The following is a 17,652-nucleotide window of genomic DNA, read 5'->3' on the forward strand; positions in this document are numbered from 1 at the left end:
GTGGCCTTGTCTTGGACATCACCGCTTACCAGGTGCACCTTACGTCAAAGTGGCATGCAATGGACACCGTGGGGATTGTTTCTGCGGAGCAGTGTAGCTATTGGTGCTTTCAGCAGGTTTGGTAACTTAGGACATTGTACTGGATTGAGGTTAGTCGTGGAGACGGTAACGGTGCTTAATGTTGGGCATATTCACCTAACAGGGGTGGGTCACTGTAGTGCGTATGACTAGATATATCATGTACGTGAAAATCTATGGGGGCCCTTATATGGGAGTTGACCTGTTTGATTAACACGTAATATAAGCATAGTGGTAAAGACTATGTGTCATTCAAGATGATTTCCTGGGTACACCAGGTAGTAGCCAGATTAGCAGTAAAATTGCGTTGAGGCCTACACAGGGCCATTGAAGGGGCTGAAGGGTCTCGAGCGCGCAGCCCGTCCATCCTTTAAAAGAGTCTGCCGTCTGGATATATTTGACCAGGACCTGCCAAGTACCTGCTAAGTACCTGCCAAACACAACGTTATACTAACAGAGGAGGAACAGTCTACAACATACAGCATGACAGTTTAATTTGGAATTGGATCTTCCCCTTTTTTACAGCAGGACATATTGGTGAGATCCACCCATATACAATAGTGTGTACACACTGGTGACTGTATATACATGTTTTCTTCATTTTTCTCCTTTTTTCATTTTTTTCTTTTTTCTGGATTTTTTCATTTTTTCCACAATTTTTTCCACTATTGTATATATTGTATATATTTTTCTGTCAACATTGGTCAATATTCCAGATTGGGAATTCCTCATGCTACTATAACGTTCATTATACATTTATGAATTGAACTCTGTTTTTTTGCATTATATTACATTGGTTGCTATAGGATACATGTGATTTACAGTATCTATTTTTTCACGTTTTTTGTACGTATTTAAGTATCTATGAAATTGATTCATTATCGATAATTAAATACAACACTATTTTTCTACTTTATTTTGAGTGCAGTATCAATTATTGTATTATATATGGCTGAAACAGTTGCTAATATGTTAGTCAAATCCACTGTTAGTGGGATGTGATTCGAACAAAGGCAATGCATTAATGAATATTCTTCTTTGCAATTACATACAGTTATAAAATGACATTTTTACTATGTGTCAGCCATTATTATAACAATGAATATAAGCAAATATTAATTGTGAAATTGGTGACTAGCGACTACATATAAAGACATGGCATTACATTAACTTGGAGAATATACCCAAAGTGGCCGTCCTGGTTAGACAGAGATTCGTTGCACCAGAGTTTATGATGTTTTGGCTGGGGCTCCCGCCATCCGCCACTCCGCCTGGGCTCTTCTTGGGGAAGCCCCGACCGCTCTTTGCTGGGGGGCATTAGAATTGTTCCACAGGCCCCATTCTGTGAGTAACTTCATACCCTCGATTGGGTCATTCACCACCTGGGTTTTTCCCTGCCTCCAGATCAGCAGTTTGGTGGGGGTAGTCCCATCTGTAGGACACATTATTGTTCCGTAGTGTTTTAGTAATGGTGATAAATTCTGTGTCTCACCATTGTGGCTGCTGATAAGTCCGCAAACAAAGCGATGTGTTGATGGGGGTCTGGAAGCATGGGAGATTTTCTAGCTGCTGCAAGGAGTGTGTCTTTATGGCCAAAGTAATGGAATTTGACGATGACATCTTTGAGGACCTCGCTTGACAAGCGCCTTGGATGCGGGAGTCTGTGCATACAGTCTTGGGACACATCATCAGGTATGCCTTGGAAACGGACATTTTGTCTCCTTGACCTATCCTCCATGTCTGCTAGTTTTAGTGTGTCGTTTTCCTCTGATGGCCTCTGTACCTTGTCTACCACTTTATTATGGGCTGCGCATATTCTTCCGTTCTATTTTCCAAGTGGCTGGTTCTGTCTCCCAGGTTGGAGAATTCTCTTGTCAAGTCTCCGTCAATACGGTGGAAGTCTGCTCTGATCGTGGATCGTAGCTCTTGGAGCGTTTTATGAAGGCTACGCTCTGTGACTGGAGAGTTGGAGTACTTGGAGGTGATTGACTCGTAGTCGGATTGACTGCCCGACATCATCATTTTGGGAGTCTTTGCAGCAGTCTTTTTTCTTTAATTTTGCTGTTTCTGAGAGTATCGGTTGCTTAGAAGGTGACATGGTGCCTTTAGCCACTTCTTGTAGAGTGTGGGGATTGAGATTAAGCAGTCAATTTTGCTTTCAATAGTTTATCAAGTTGATTTTTTTGTCGGAGCTCCTAAGCCAATGCAACCGCTCTCACCGGAAGTTAGCCACGCCCCCCTTTTTTTTTTTTAAAGCTGGGGCCCAGAAATAGTGATCCTACAAGTTGCCAGCAAGAGGCATGTGTCTTGGTTGGAATCATGCATGTTGCGGTTGCCTCCAGGCTAGCTGGAGGTTGGACCACTTGGATACCCTGGTACCCAATGTTGGAGAGTGAGAGCGCTGCTCCGAGCTGCATTCAGCGATAAATCCTGAAAGTGTAGAATAACCCCACTAGCTACGGTACAGCTAGGATAACACCCTTTCCTACAAAACGAGTCGAGGCTGCGATTTGAGGGTAACACGAACTGATTTAATGGCACTCATGCATGGACCTGATGGGACACGGGACAATGCAATGTCCCAACCAATAGAAACACATAGCATCATTTTAAAACTGCTCCTCCCAGCTTGGAGATAATGGGTTCCAATGGTTATACTTATCCAATTATCTCCAACTTTCACACTTTAATACATAATAGTACGTTCCACCAGTCTCTGGATAGCTCTGATCTGAGCGCATCCACTGTACTGATTGTGCTCCGATCTCACGAACGGTTCAGTAGAGTTATAACATTATAGTTCATTCGGTGAATTTGTATCCGAATGAAGTGGGGTTATTGACTTTCTGTAGCGGGGTTCGTGCAGTTTCCCTGCCACTTATGGTTACAAGGATTTTCCCCCTCGGACCTGCTGAACCCTCGATGATAAAAAGATGGCCCCCATCTCGTGTTCAGTATACGAACGGCGACCACCGGGGAACAGACAACTAGCTTGCGGTTTACCGCAGGAACCACACTCTAATTGGGTCCACACATCAGAGTGTGGGTGGTAGTTGTTCGGTAGTCCTTTCGTGCTTTTTTCGGTTAATTGTATCCGTATGAGGCCCACCCTGTGACCAGTCAATTAGGCTGCGGTTAACCACAAACCACAGCCTCTGGGTGGTAGCGTGTTCATTCGTGCATTCGGCACCTTGCAAGGTGACTAAGGTTAAGTGGCGGCCAAGGGCTGGGTGGTCGGTGGTTCGTGAGCACGAATGAGGGTCTAGGTTCATTCATCTGTTATTCATGTGAAACGTATCCAGGCATCAATACAAAAAGGCAATAGTAGCAACAAAAGAGGGTATAAAACAGGGACAGGATGGTTCTTTTGTAGGAGAGAGGGGCTTCGGTAACAATGCAAATTTAAGTCATGCTAAACAACCATATTCATTGAAGTGTATTGCCAGTGGAACAGACTAGTTAGTATACTATAGTTAGTATTCCAGAACATGCAACCAAGTGGAGTAGAGTTTGCGGTGCAGGTTAGGCATCTACGAACAATAGCATGGAGGTGCCACAATACCAATGCATCATATGTACATTGACTGCTACTATCAAAGTTACTATTCGTTGTGTGAACCTGAGGGGAAAAAAAAAATCACAATTCAATATATATTTTATTTCTATATTAATCCAAATAATATTCTAAAATCACCTCACCTGTGTGAGTTCTTTGATGACTGATAAGCTCTGATTTACTGGCAAAACATTTCCCACATTTACTACATAAGAAAGGCTTCTCTCCTGTGTGAGTTCTCTGATGACGGACAAGAGTTGAATGTTGCCCAAAACAATTTCCACATGTAGAACATGAGAACGGTTTCTCTCCTGTGTGAGTTCTGTGATGACGGACAAGATCTGCACTTGTGACAAAACATTTTCCACATTCAGAACATGAGAACGGTTTCTCTCCTGTGTGAGTTTTCTGATGACGGACAAGATCTGCACTTGTGACAAAACATTTTCCACATTCAGAACATGAGAACGGTTTCTCTCCTGTGTGGGTTCTCTGATGACTGACAAGATGTGAATGCCGCCCAAAACATTTTCCACATTCAGAACAGGAGAAGGGTTTCTCTCCTGTGTGAGTTCTCTGATGACGGACAAGATCTGTATTTGAGAGAAAAAAAAATTCACATTCAGAACATGAGAACGGTTTCTCTCCTGTGTGAGTTCTGTGATGACGGACAAGATCTGAACTTGTGACAAAACATTTTCCACATTCAGAACATGAGAACGGTTTCTCTCCTGTGTGAGTTTTCTGATGACGGACAAGATCTGCACTTGTGACAAAACATTTTCCACATTCAGAACATGAGAACGGTTTCTCTCCTGTGTGAGTTCTCTGATGACTGACAAGATGTGAATGCCGCCCAAAACATTTTCCACATTCAGAACACGAGAAAGGTTTGGGGTGTATGTTTACCATCTCCTTTATGAACATACAGGAATCTGACAAAATGCTTGATTTTTTAGAGATAGACTTGGTTCTGTTATTAATAGATTTCTTCATAGCCTTGCTTCATGTACTTTTGTTCTTGTCACCACTCCTGACAAATACACCTAAAAGAAATATACTGGGAGTTAAAGGAAATTGCTATACTTAGAAAAACAGACAATATTTGCATAATATATAAGAGGTATGACCATCAGGTGTCATAGTAATTGTGAAGATATCAAGTATTTTGTGTGCATTAGCCCATTCCCTAGCTAAATTGTGTATACTCCTTTTTACTTTAATTTGCTTTGCAAAATTAGATTTAGTCCATAAAGCCTCACGTATCTGCATTTATGCTAAAGGAACAAATTACACATACTGTGTATATCACATACATTCTAATCACATATATTCTAAACACATGCAGCACATAATTTCACTGTTATCCCCCTACCTCTGCCACTGGAAGGCTGTGCCAAGTATCTACTACTCGCCTCTAGCACTTAAACTAGAAGGTTGTGCTAATGAAATTGTAGTACATACCTGGTTTGACCTGCCCGTGGAAATGTACTGGGATGTAAAGAAAATCTGTCTATAAAATTTATTGTTTACCATACTTAGAAAAACTGACAACAATATTTTTATTAAATATAAGAAATAAGACTATGAAACATTATGGTGATTGAGCAAGACCATAAAAAAAAATATATATATGTAAAAGGTCATAGGCCTATAAAAACTCTACCCCCTTGCTTACCTATGCCACGACAATCAGCACTTCCGGTTTCTTCGGCCCTCCATTTGTTTCAGAAGCATCCACGGACTCGTCTTCAGCCACTGACCCGGCTTACAGCTCTCCAAACCCAGCTTCTTTTGGGGCTCCATCTGCCTGCAGGGCCTCCTACCCAGTTCCCATTCGCTTTAACCGGCTTCCTGCCACATGACGCGGCCAGCTCACGTATGTACACGTGGGAAAACGTGGGAACCTGTTCACTGCGTTGCCACATTCGGGCCTAACTAATACTGGCATTGGCTCCCTCTCTTTAGCTTTATTAGGCCATTCGTCTATGTCCATTCATTTACTTTGCATTAGTTAATCCATTCGTTAAAATGGCATTCGTTTAAACCTATAATTTCGTTTGAATCAATTTGAATGAATCATTTTGTTTAAATCACTTTGTTAAATCATTTGTCTAAAACTCTTCGTTTAAATCCATTTGTTTAATACTATTCATTATATATTTAATTTAAACCATGGGTATTCGTTCCTCTGTCTCATACACTCAAGTGCATTTAAGTCTCACGGTTGCACAATATCATTCGTACGTCAACTACATCATGTGCCCATTAAAACCCAAGAATATATATCGGCTACCACTGTTATTGGTTTCCTACTATTTGTTGGAATTTTGCATAAATCCCAATTATGTTGGGTAATTCACTTGTTTGTACAAATTAAACTGATTCGGGCTAAGCAGTTCCTAGACACTAGTTAAAATACCATAGCCACTTCAGTACATTATTGTACATATCTGCGGGTTAATTACATTACTTCCCTCACCATCCCCTCATTCACTCCCCTATATAAGGGACACCCCTTACCTGACTCATATCACTTGAGGTCAGCATCAGAATGATTTCCACTTCCGGGTCATCCAGACGCCATTTTACCTGATTACTCCATGATGTTTTCTAAGCTGAGCTGTGTCAGGAATCCAGCCACAGGCTTTTCCGGCCTACCACCTTCTTTCTTCAATCCATCACCGTGGATGGTGTCTAAGTGACTCACAAACCGTAAGTCGACCTACCCGTTACGCCAGGCATCAGTCCCACAGCACCAAGTCAGGTCCTCACTTTACGGCTGCATTTTGTCTAAGTCTGTTCTAAAACCATTGCATGTTCATGCATATAATTCGTTTAAACCCCCTACTGGTCTTTGGGTGTACTCCAGGCTTCTTAGACATTATCGCATTTCATTTACAAACCAACAAACCACCGCATTTTTCACCTACACGCTGACCCCTACCAGTCATTCGGTGTACTACAGGCTTCGCAGACATTATTGCATTTCATGTACAAACCACTGCATTTTCGCCTACACACTGACCCCTACTGGTCTTTTGGTGTACTACTGGCTTCTTAGACATTACTGCATTTCATGTACAAACCAACAAACCACTGCATTTTTCACCTACACACTGACCCCCATTATTCATTCGATGTATTAAAGGCTTCTTAGACGTTTTTGCTTTTCATGTACAAAACAATATCACTCAAGCATGGGTTGAAGCTTGGTTAAGTAAGACCAATATCATCAACGCAGTAAACGGCTACCATCCACCCTACACACTGGCACATACATGGCATAAAATGGGCAATCCTTTCCCGCTCAACTTTCGAGCTACAGATTAGCCTACTATCGATATTTGCAGATAATCTGTGCTGGTTATGAGAACATATCAAGAGGCGTTACAGTCATACACTATCTAGAAGACTTCTTGTTGATCAACGATAACATATTTTTCACTAGAAGCCTCACGGCAGCTTAGTCTGGTTGACCACTTGGGCGTCCCAGTACCCCATAAGAAAGAGAAGGCCCAGACACTATCACATTACTGGGCATACGACTTGAGTCGGCATCCATACACACAAGTTACCACAAGACAAATAGGCAACATTCTCAACTACATCAATCACTACCTCCTGCTTAGTACTTACAACTGCAAAGAACTACAATCCCTACCAGGTTCCTTAATTTTGTCATGCCAATCATACCACAAGACCACGCTTTGACATCCAGAGTACTTTCCCCTTTTTTTCCACACTTCCAACATGACGATCAGAGGATGTCCCTAGACACACCAGCAACAGCAGACCTGCACATGGGGAGGAATTTCTCAACCACTTGGCATGGTAAAAGCATGTTCCTTCCAGGATTGTCTGACACTTCTTCAACCAGATGGTCAGACGTTCCTTCCAGGATTGTCTGACACTTCTTCAACCAGATGGTCAGATGCGGCGTCTACCACAGGTTTGGCAGCGATCTACCAGGAAGAATTGCTTTGGAGCTGTTGGCCATGGCATCCAGGTTTGGACTTTTTTCCCTTTGGGGGATCTACCCCATTGTAGCAGTTGCTGTGGCATGGGGTAAATCATGGTCCGGGTCATCAATCCGTTGTTACTCAGACAACTAAGCACTTGTCATATCATCAACAAACACCACTACTCATCCATGATATTTCTGGGGAACTCACTTGGTTGGCCACTTATCACATTTCTTTTACTTTCATGTACCAGGCGGGGGTATACATCCCTGCCGACAATTGTCTCATTTATATTCCAGGCATACGCTTCCCAGAGCTGCCTATACAGTCACGGCCACTTTCGTTCCAGAGACAAAATCATGGATTAGACATACTCATGCAGCATAGCATGCACTATCCCACCTAGCACTTTCGTCCCTTACTTGTAGAACGCATAAAAAAATATATATATATACACACACACACACACACACATATACACACACAGCCCATTCGTCTGGGGGTGGTAGTGGGCACTAATTATGTGCCTGACTTTACAAAACTTCCAGAGATGTTGGGTGACCTCTGCCGTGAACTGAGTACCCTGATCCGAGATGATCTCCCTGGGTAACCCCATCCGGGAGAAAATCTGCATCAGAGCCTCAGCCACGGTCTCAGCATGTATGTTGGTCAGGGCTACCGCCTCGGGGTAGCGAGTGGCGTAATCCACTACTGTCAAAATGTACCGTTTGCCCGAGCTAGGTTTCCGGAGGGGGCCTACGATATCCACTGCTATCCTATAAAAGGGTTCTTCAATTATGGGGAGCGGGTGTAACTTAGCCTTACGCCTATCCCCCCTTTTGCCTACCCTCTGGCACGTATCGCAGGTACTACAATATCTGCGCACCTCCTGGCTAATCCCTGGCCAGAAGAAACTTTGGGTCAGCCGATATCTGGTACGACTGACCCCCAAATGTCCGGATAGCGGAATATCGTGCGCTATCCGGAGTAATTCGGTTCGGTACCTCTGAGGTACCACAAGCTGTCTTACAACAATTGGGTCTGACCCAGCTACCTGCTTATCCGACTCTCTGTACAATAACTGTCTGTCCCACACAAATCTTTCCCCCTCCGCCCCCGGTTGGTCAGAGGTGACCTTATCTCTATATACTTGTAGGGTAGGGTCAGTGATCACCTCTGCTGCAAATTCATCAGGGGGGGGCCAAGGGATACAGTCTAGGGGAGGGGAGGAATCTCTTACCTGGACCTCCGGCAGTGCGTTGTAGCCCTGGGTGCGGGCCTGTTGCCTGGTGACTACTGGGTGTGCTTCCTCAGTAGCTTGGGGCTCAAATGCAGAGGTGAGTTTGCCCAGATCATTCCCCAATACCACCTCAGCAGGTAATTGCGGCATTAATCCCACTTCCACATTCCCTGACCCCGCACCCCAATGCAAGTGTACCCTGGCTGTGTCTAGCCGATACACGGCTCCCCCTGCAACCCTGACAGCCACAGTCTTATTGGTTTTGGCCCTGTCAGAAACCAAGTGGCTCTGGACCAAGGTGATGGTGGCTCCCAAGTCTCTGAGCCCCTGCATAGGCTTCCCCTCTAGGTATACGGTTTGCCTATGGTGCTGCCGGTTATCCGCCTGTGCCTGCAATGGGTTGGCCTCATGCAACACTTCCCACTGTTCCACAGCTGTGACTGGAGCTGCAGAGCCATAGGGAAGTGGTGTCTCGTCCTGGTAGTGGTGCGCTGCTGCTCTCGGTGGTGGTGGTGGGGGCCCTGGTCGGATCCAGGTGGTGCGGTCTCTAGACTGCGGGCAATCTCGCTGGAAGTGCCCCCACTTCTGACACCGGTGACATTGCACAGAAGCAGGTGTGCGATATCTCGGTTGCGCTGCTGCCAGTGCCGGTGGAGGGAGTTGTCTCGGTGGGGGCTGGGGGTTAGTGGAGAAAGAGTTTCCTCCCAGTGGTCGCATAGCAGGTTTAGCACTCACTGCCTTGGTTTGTCTGCGGGCATCCATAAAATCATCTGCCTTTTTAGCAGCTTCGGTGAGGGATGTGGGGTTACGATCCCTCACCCATTCCTGCAGTTCTGCGGATATCCCCTCATAAAACTGTTCCAATAACAGCATTTGTAACAAGTCCTCCATGGACCGCGCATGGTTTGCCTGTATCCACCCGAGAGCTGCCCTTTGTAGCCGGCAAGCCCACTCTGCGTGCGAGTCCTTTTCTGCCTTTTTCAGTTCCCTGAAGCGCCTCCGGTATGCCTCTGGGGTCATTGCATACCGGGCCAGGATAACCTCTTTTACACGGCTATAGTTTCTGATTTCAATGTCTGGTATAGTACGGTAGGCTTCAGCTGCCCTCCCTGATAGCCGTCCTGCTAATATGGGTACCCAATCTTCCCTTGGTATGTTATGCAGCGTACACAGTCTTTCAAAGTCTTGGAGGAAGGCATCTATATCCTCCTCCGCTTCTACATACATTTTAAACACTTGATAGGGAATTTTGGGCTTACCCTCCTGTGCCACAGCTCCTGCTGGACTTCTTTCTGGCGTTTGTGGTCTCCTTTTGCGCATCACAAACTCCTGCACCTCTGTCGTGGTTTTAGAGATAATCTCTGTTGGTGGATTTTCTCCATAAAAGGCCAGCCTGAACTGTACTTTTCTTTGGAACTCCTCATGTTCTGTTTCATTTCTTTGTTCCGTGACCAGAACCTCCTCTGCTCTGTATTCTGCCATCACTTCAGTGATGAGTGTTGCCTTTGATTTGCTGCTGGCTGAAACACCTTTCGCTTCCAGAAGGTCTTTCAATGTGGATCTCTTTAGTGTAGAAAGGTCAATCTCCATTAATCCTTGTTCCTCTGTGAGTCTGGATCCCAGCGCTGCCAACCAATGTAGCGGAGAGCTGATTTCCCACAGCTATTCTCCACTTAAGATCCCAGTGAGGCTAAGGAACAAGTCAATAGTGAATCCACATGCAGAGTTTCCAGCAGGTAAAAAGGTATAGCAATATCCCAACAGCAATCCCAATAACTGGACGACACACAGTTTCAGGAGCAGAAATGACAATCTTTTATTCCAGGGTTCCTTATAAAGCATGCTCCCATGCAAGGGAGGGATTCACATCAATTAGGACAGTAACCAATACAGTACTTGTTACCTCCCACACATCTCCTCCCCTCAGAGTGACTCATAATCCCCTTAAGTTATACAGTATTTTACCCCAAACATGGATGTACCCCTAAACCAACACATAACCTGAATATTAGGGTACCGCTAGGTAGCCCTGATCTGGGTGACTATTATATCCAAAATTCACCCAGATCGGACCAGGGGTTCGGTAGTTAGGTGGAGGGTGAAGTTTGACCGACCGCACACGAGGTGGTATCCGAAAAGGGTTCCATGTGTTTGGGCCCTGCGGTCGGTCTCCGTTCGGCAGTAAAAACATACAGTTATATTCGCCATCCGCATTTCAATTCACCTGGATATTGGTTCCCTCGTTCGGTACTTTGTTTCTACCGAATGGGGATTCGTTAGGACTCTCCGTTCGGTAGTTACGGAGCTCTGGAAGTCTCAGCAGTGTTCGGTTGTTTGAGTGTCCAATTTGAGTTCCAGACACTCGACGACCAAACACCGCTGAGATTTTCATGCGTAAGATGGCCGCCGCCACGTGTACGCATACCGAATGGCGGCCACCCAGATACAATCATAACGAGCTTGTTAACCTGCGGTTAGAGAGAATTGCGAACCTTAATTGCTGACACACTTCTCTCTGGGGTGGTCCCTCAGTTCGGTAGTTTCCATATGCCTAGTGTACGGATGGAAACTACCGAATACCATACGATTAATACATAGAATTATAACAATAGGAAAATTAACATAGACATGATATACTGAACACAGTCACATAGGCATATTACAGGACAGGCTTACTGTATTCCGCTACAGGGACACGAGGAGAATCAGCGGTGTTCGGTGCAAATCCTATGGAACTAAAGACGGATACTTTATCTACCGAACACCGCTGGAAGTCGCCGCCGCCTTCTATTTTGTCAAGGTGTACGAACACCGGTCAGTTCAGGAGTTTCTAACGTTCGTATGGACTTTACCTAGATAACCGTCCCATGGAGTCATTCATATACCGAAGGACTTGTGAAAGACTGACTCCATGGCGATTGAACTAGGTACATCGGATCTGAGCGCTATTCGGTAGAAATATGCACTCAGATCCAGGCTATCTGGGGATACATTACACGAACCATATGCATTCGGTATTTCTTAAGTTATGTTTTTTATTGTATTTTAAAATGCCGATTGTCTCTATCCTGGGAGATAATTAGGTTTCTTCCTAATTATCTCCGGGATAGAGAAGAAGGATTTATGGGTAAGATGGGAAGGGCTTATATTGAAGCCACTGCGATTGGCTACTGTCCAATATGTTTTACAGTCTTCCACAAGGTCCCCTAGGGGAGTGTCCACCTTGTGGAGACCCGCATAAATACCGGGCAGGTAGCCCCCATTAAACACATTCCTGTTTGACCCTTAAGACGGAGCTTGGTCTCGTTTGTGGACGGATTTATTATTTGGACAGTACTTTCATTATTTCTAGCTGTGGAAGGAGTTCGACTGAATTGCTGATCGGGAGTTGCCGCGTTCGTATGCTCCGTTCGGGAGTTTGACGATCGGCTGGATAAAAACTGCATTTCTGGAGAAGGGGATTATTCACTAAACGGCGGCTTTATCTACCTGGCGGTGAGTGTCGTAACAACTACCAATCCATCTGTCTCTCTCGCACATCCACGGCATCAAATGGAGGGATAATTATTACTTAGCCAACAGGCTCACTTTCGGCTCCAGGAGCAGCCCGAAGCTGTTCGATATATTTGCAGAAACACTTTGTTGGCTGCTTCTGAATACAGTCAGATGCCCCACGGTCATATACTATTTGGACTATTTTTACTGGTTGAGGTAGAATCCCTCACCCCACGTAGTATCATTAGCACCATTGCACTGTTTTCTGCACTAGGTGTCCCACTGTCCCCTGACAAAACAATAGGCCCCACAACACAGTTGGTATTCCTGGGGATCTCACTCGACTCAGTGTCCATGCAGGCACGCCTCCCCGATGTGAAATTGGTACGCAGTAGACTGGAATTGGACCAGTTCCTCCAGAAAGGTACTGGTTCTCGGAGGGATCTCCAGTCTCTACTGGGATACCTCAATTTTGCGATGTGTAGCATTCCACAAGGGAGATCCTTCATCTCCAGGCTACTCTGCCTCCTACCAAGCGTGCCTGATGATGGCACCATAGTCTTTAACCCGCCAGCCGTAGCGGATTTAATTATGTGGAAGCACTTCCTAGCAGAGTGGAACGGCATTTCCATGTTCATTCCCCCACTGACCGAGCGCTCTCCTGTTATTTGGACTGATGCAAATTCGCTGCAATCTTTGGTAACCACTGGTTCAGGGATGTGTGGCCTCAAGAGGCACTTGACTTACCGACCTTCAGGGAAACTTCACCCCTTTTCGAGGACTATCCCATTGTAGCAGCAGCACATACTTGGGGTTATCTGTGGGCCGGTAAGGCAGTCAAGTGTTTTTACAGACAATTTGGCGACTTGCGATATCATAAATAAAGGGCGCTCTTCCTACTTGACCATTATGCGGTTAGTACGGAGATTGACATGGCTGCCCATCAAACTACAATTTTATCTAGTTTGTGAACACATCCCAGGCATCCATAATATGACAGCTGACGTGTTGTCCCAATGAAACTTTCAGGCTTTTTACAAGGTACATCCCTTCACCAACCAGCTCCCATCCAGAATACCTACTTTTCCAGAGTTAATTATGGATTCGCTAGATTTTTGACCCACGCATGGTTTCTCTCATGATACACTGCCAACACCACCTACAACAGGTCTGTAACTGAGTTACATGTATTGGGTGGTGAATATTACGTTTTATGACAAAAACTCATTCGAGACCATGGTGGCTTTTGCCTCTTCTTTTTGGCCATCTACACTTAAAATTAGCTAAAGGCACACTCTATATACATCTAACACTGTCTTTTCCAAATGAATTTCTGGGACTTTGAAAACCTAACATTCTAACTGAATCGAGGACTTCGGTAAAATTATTTACTAATCAGAACTTCCTAAAATACTCAAAGCTCCATTTAAATATAGTCTTGCATTCACCATTCCCAGAATATAGCTCCAAGCCTGAATAATTTATACCAAGAAAGGTGGAATATATGCATGTTTAATTTAATCCAATTTAAATGAATACATTTTTACTAAAAGCAGAAATATACCTGGATAAAATGCTGATCAGATTTCAAACCTTTGAAATCATATTTAGCTGAGGAATATATGGTTCCACATCACATACCTGCAGGCAGTGGCGGATCCAGAGCCTGATCTCGTGAGGGGCACTTGTAGATTATTTAAAGAAATAATCCAGGCACAATAACCACTACAGCTCAGTGTAGTAGTTATGGTGCCAGTAGTGCCAGGATCCCATCCCAGAGTAAGTAGTCAAACCGTGTAAGAATATAGGGCATATAGGGCATAGGAGCAGTGGTATGTGTTAGGGGTGAAGTGTGTGTGTTTGTGTGTGTGCGCGAGTGCGTGAGAGCGGCAGTGTATGTCAGGGTTGCAGTGTATGTGTGGGGCAGTGTGTGTGTTAGTGGTGCAGTGTGTATGTGAGGGTGGCAGTGTGTATGTGAGCGTTGCAGTGTTCGTGTGTTTGGCAGTGTGTGTATGGGTGTGCAGTGTGTGTATGGGGGGCAGTGTGTGTATGGGTGTGCAGTGTGTGTATGGGGCAGTGTTTGTGGGGCAGTGTGTGTATGGGGGCTGTGTTTGTGGGACAGTGTGTGTATCGGGGCAGTGTATGTAGTGTGTGTATGGGGGGCAGTGTTTATATGGGGGGAAGGAGGGTAGGGAGGCTTTTTAATATTTTTTTAATTTTATAAAATAAATATACTTTACGTCCCCTTCCCTTCTTACATTCACTGGGAGGATGAGGGACATTTCTGGATCCCTGATGGTCCGGTGGGAAATCCCTGGTGGTTCTTGTGGTAGGAGTGTGTGGCGAAACCAGCTTCGCCACTGTGAACTGGAGAGGCCTGGTTGCTAGCCTCTTACCTGCTGACTATGGCCCCTGGGTTATTTGGGGCATATTGTATTTAATTGTGCGACTGCTGGCTCTTTAAGCACAGGGAATGGTATTTTATTGTACTGCTGCTGGCCCTTTAAGAACTGTCTGGGGACATATTGAGACTTTGGGTAACAATACCCTTTAAGACTATGGCCCCTGAAAAGTATGAACTTTTATTGTGTGTGTATGGCCCTTTAAGAACCGGCTGGGGACATATTGTGACTTTGCTGAACAATACCCCTTTAAGACTATGTCCCCAGACCTGTAAAATAACTTGCCCCTGGCTCTCTCCCACTTGGTTCAGTACATAGGGCTTACTGAACCAAGTACCACACAGGCAGACCACCCAGAAGTTAAAGTGTGCAGGCAATTTACCTCCCAGGCTGGGAGGTTACTGCAGGTTAATTGCCGAGCGCTGGGTGGCCGCCATTCGACAGCCGAACACGTGGCGGCGGCCATTTTAGTCATTCGAATGCGGTCAGCGGTGTATGCTAAAGATTCTGTGGAACTGAAATCGGCTACACATTTTGCCGAACACCGCTGACCCTTACCTTCTCCATCATTTCGTTTTTCAGCTCCAGAGACTAAGTCCCGTTCGAAATGGGACTTAGTCGTTTTTTCGCATGAAATTGACCGGTCGCACAGCCCAAATCTATGGAACTGTTTTGGGCAGGAAATTGTGCTTGCGGTCGGTCATAAAGGGACTTCCAGCTAACTTTTGATCCACTGGAGGGATTTGTATGATTTTTGGAAGGGTGTATGTTTAAAGTGTGCTGATTCTAAATATGCAGTTTTTAGGAAGATTGGATGTATGGATTTAAAGTTATAGCACATGTATAAAAACTGTAGTTTTCCTGGCTGTATAATTATGTTAACTGGTTATCTGAGGGGAGGGGATGTGTGGGTTGTACCATGTATCTGACTGGTTATTTTATGCCTCCCCCTGGGTGTGGCCTGTATGTGTGAGTTGGAAATAAAAACCAGGCTGGATGAGCCAGTCCACAGTTCTTGCTTAACCCTCAAAGCGATGTGTCGTCTCGGTCTTTGGGGGAATGGGATTGTATGCTGACTGCCAGGAGTGTAAGCCGATGTCTGCTTTTCTTGTTCAGCTGTTCCAGTGTTCGTGTGTCTCCAGTCGGGAGAATGGTGTTTGCAGTAGCTGCCTGTGCATCTGTAAAGGGGATTATCGCCTAAACTGGGTTTTATCCTCTTGTAAGTGAAACGGTCCGTTACAGAGTGAACTCTAGCCCGCGCTCCAGGGCTAGAGTTCACTCTTGCGAGATTTAGAGCATTGCCGTGGTAACCGCGGCACTGTTCCATGCTCGCGAGAGTAGGACCCGGAGGAGCTGCAGGCTGAGCTCCAGGGTCCTCTCTCCTCCCTCTCCCTCCCCTGTTAGCTGTCATCACAGTGCCTGCGAACCGGGGAGGGAGATCTCTGATCTCTCTCCCCGGTCCGCAGGCACATTGCAGGGCTGGCACTTGGATAATGCCAGCCTTGCATTAGCCGGCAGAGGAGAAACTCTGGATCTGCCACTGCCTGCAGGTGGAATAAAATAATATATTTAATGGTAATTTGCCAAATTAAGCCACTACCCAGAGATATTGACTTAACTGAATCTAGTCATAGTTCATCTTTAATAAGGAAAGCTAGTCATCTGCAATGTAAACATTTGGCTAAATTATTCTTGTTGGGTTACTGGATTGAAGGAATGGTTAAACTGACTACTTGTGTAAGATATATAGTGTCTGTTAGTTGCAATATTAAGGTAATTTTCCTGTGAGAATTGTAGCCAGCAGTGAGTGATTCGAACTGGTAGCAAAAGTTTTTATGACTTGAAGCTGTGCTGCTCTGTGACGTTCTGTGTTGAGGAAATTTCGGCTTAAAGGACCACTCTAGGCACCCAGACCACTTCAGCTTAATGAAGTGGTCTGGGTGCCAGGTCCAGCTAGGGTTAACTAATTGTTTTATAAACATAGCAGTTTCAGAGAAACTGCTATGTTTATCAATTAGTTAAGCCTTCCCCCTAATTCTCTAGTGGCTGTCTCACTGACAGCCGCTAGAGGCGCTTGCGTGATTCTCACTGTGAAAATCACAGTGAGAGCACGCAAGCGTCCATAGGAAAGCATTATGAATGCTTTCCTATGTGACCGGCTGAATGCGCGCGCAGCTCTTGCCGCGCGTGCGCATTCAGCCGACGGGGAGGAACGGAGGCGGAGAGGAGGAGGAGAGCTCTCCGCCCAGCGCTGGAAAAAGGTAAGTTTTTACCCCTTTCCCCTTTCCAGAGCCGGGCGGGAGGGGGTCCCTGAGGGTGGGGGCACCCTCAGGGCACTCTAGTGCCAGGAAAACGAGTATGCTTTCCTGGCACTAGAGTGGTCCTTTAAATCTGAGAATTCTATGTGGATATAACTGTTAATTAAATTCTAGAGGAATTATTTGTTATTATTTAACTTATGTTGCTGGATATGTTGTTATTAAGCTATCCTTAATCGAGTCAAAACTGTTGCCATATTGAATATTTATTGTTATACCTAAATAATCTGTTATTGTTGCGCATGTAACATATTATTTGTCACAATAAATGTTATCTTTATAATCAGTTGTGATCAATGTGTGAAATACAAACACTCTAATAAACGTATTCCATGGTCTATAAGTGTTAAAATAGTGGGTGTAACGGCACCCCAGGTATAAAAGTGTAAGAATATGAAGTAGTTAATGTGGCAGAAGCAGCCACAAGAGACTATTACTTAAAATGTTATTTGTCCTTAGAACTATCTGTCAATGAATATAACGTATATTGTACCAGCATGTTAATGTAATCGGTTCCCGAACCAGATATACGTACCCGGTTCGGGAACCGATTAAAAGTACCGAAGGCTAGACCACCCTGCTGTGGTCATGTATCCCC

At 45.0% G+C, this 17,652-nt stretch overlaps 2 protein-coding genes across 3 annotated transcripts in view; both read right to left on the reverse strand.

Moving 5' to 3' along the window:
- LOC134568458 (oocyte zinc finger protein XlCOF7.1-like) overlaps window positions 1–17,652 on the reverse strand; it is a 724,127-nt gene that overhangs the window by 688,228 nt on the left and 18,247 nt on the right. For both annotated transcript variants that reach the window (XM_063427061.1, XM_063427062.1), the window contains exon 2: window positions 13,899–13,975. The gene's annotated coding sequence lies outside the window, so the exon portion shown is untranslated. The remainder of the gene's footprint in view (window positions 1–13,898; window positions 13,976–17,652) is intronic.
- LOC134569296 (zinc finger protein 850-like) overlaps window positions 3,681–17,652 on the reverse strand; it is a 349,196-nt gene continuing 335,224 nt past the window's right edge. Inside the window, exons 6-7 of the mRNA XM_063428215.1 lie at window positions 3,778–4,479; window positions 3,681–3,697 (exon numbers count right to left, since the gene is read on the reverse strand). Of these exons, the coding sequence (XP_063284285.1) occupies window positions 3,681–3,697; window positions 3,778–4,479 (719 nt within the window). The remainder of the gene's footprint in view (window positions 3,698–3,777; window positions 4,480–17,652) is intronic.

The sequence above is a fragment of the Pelobates fuscus genome, chromosome 7 (genome assembly GCF_036172605.1).
Source record: "Pelobates fuscus isolate aPelFus1 chromosome 7, aPelFus1.pri, whole genome shotgun sequence".
NCBI classification, from domain to species: domain Eukaryota; kingdom Metazoa; phylum Chordata; class Amphibia; order Anura; family Pelobatidae; genus Pelobates; species Pelobates fuscus.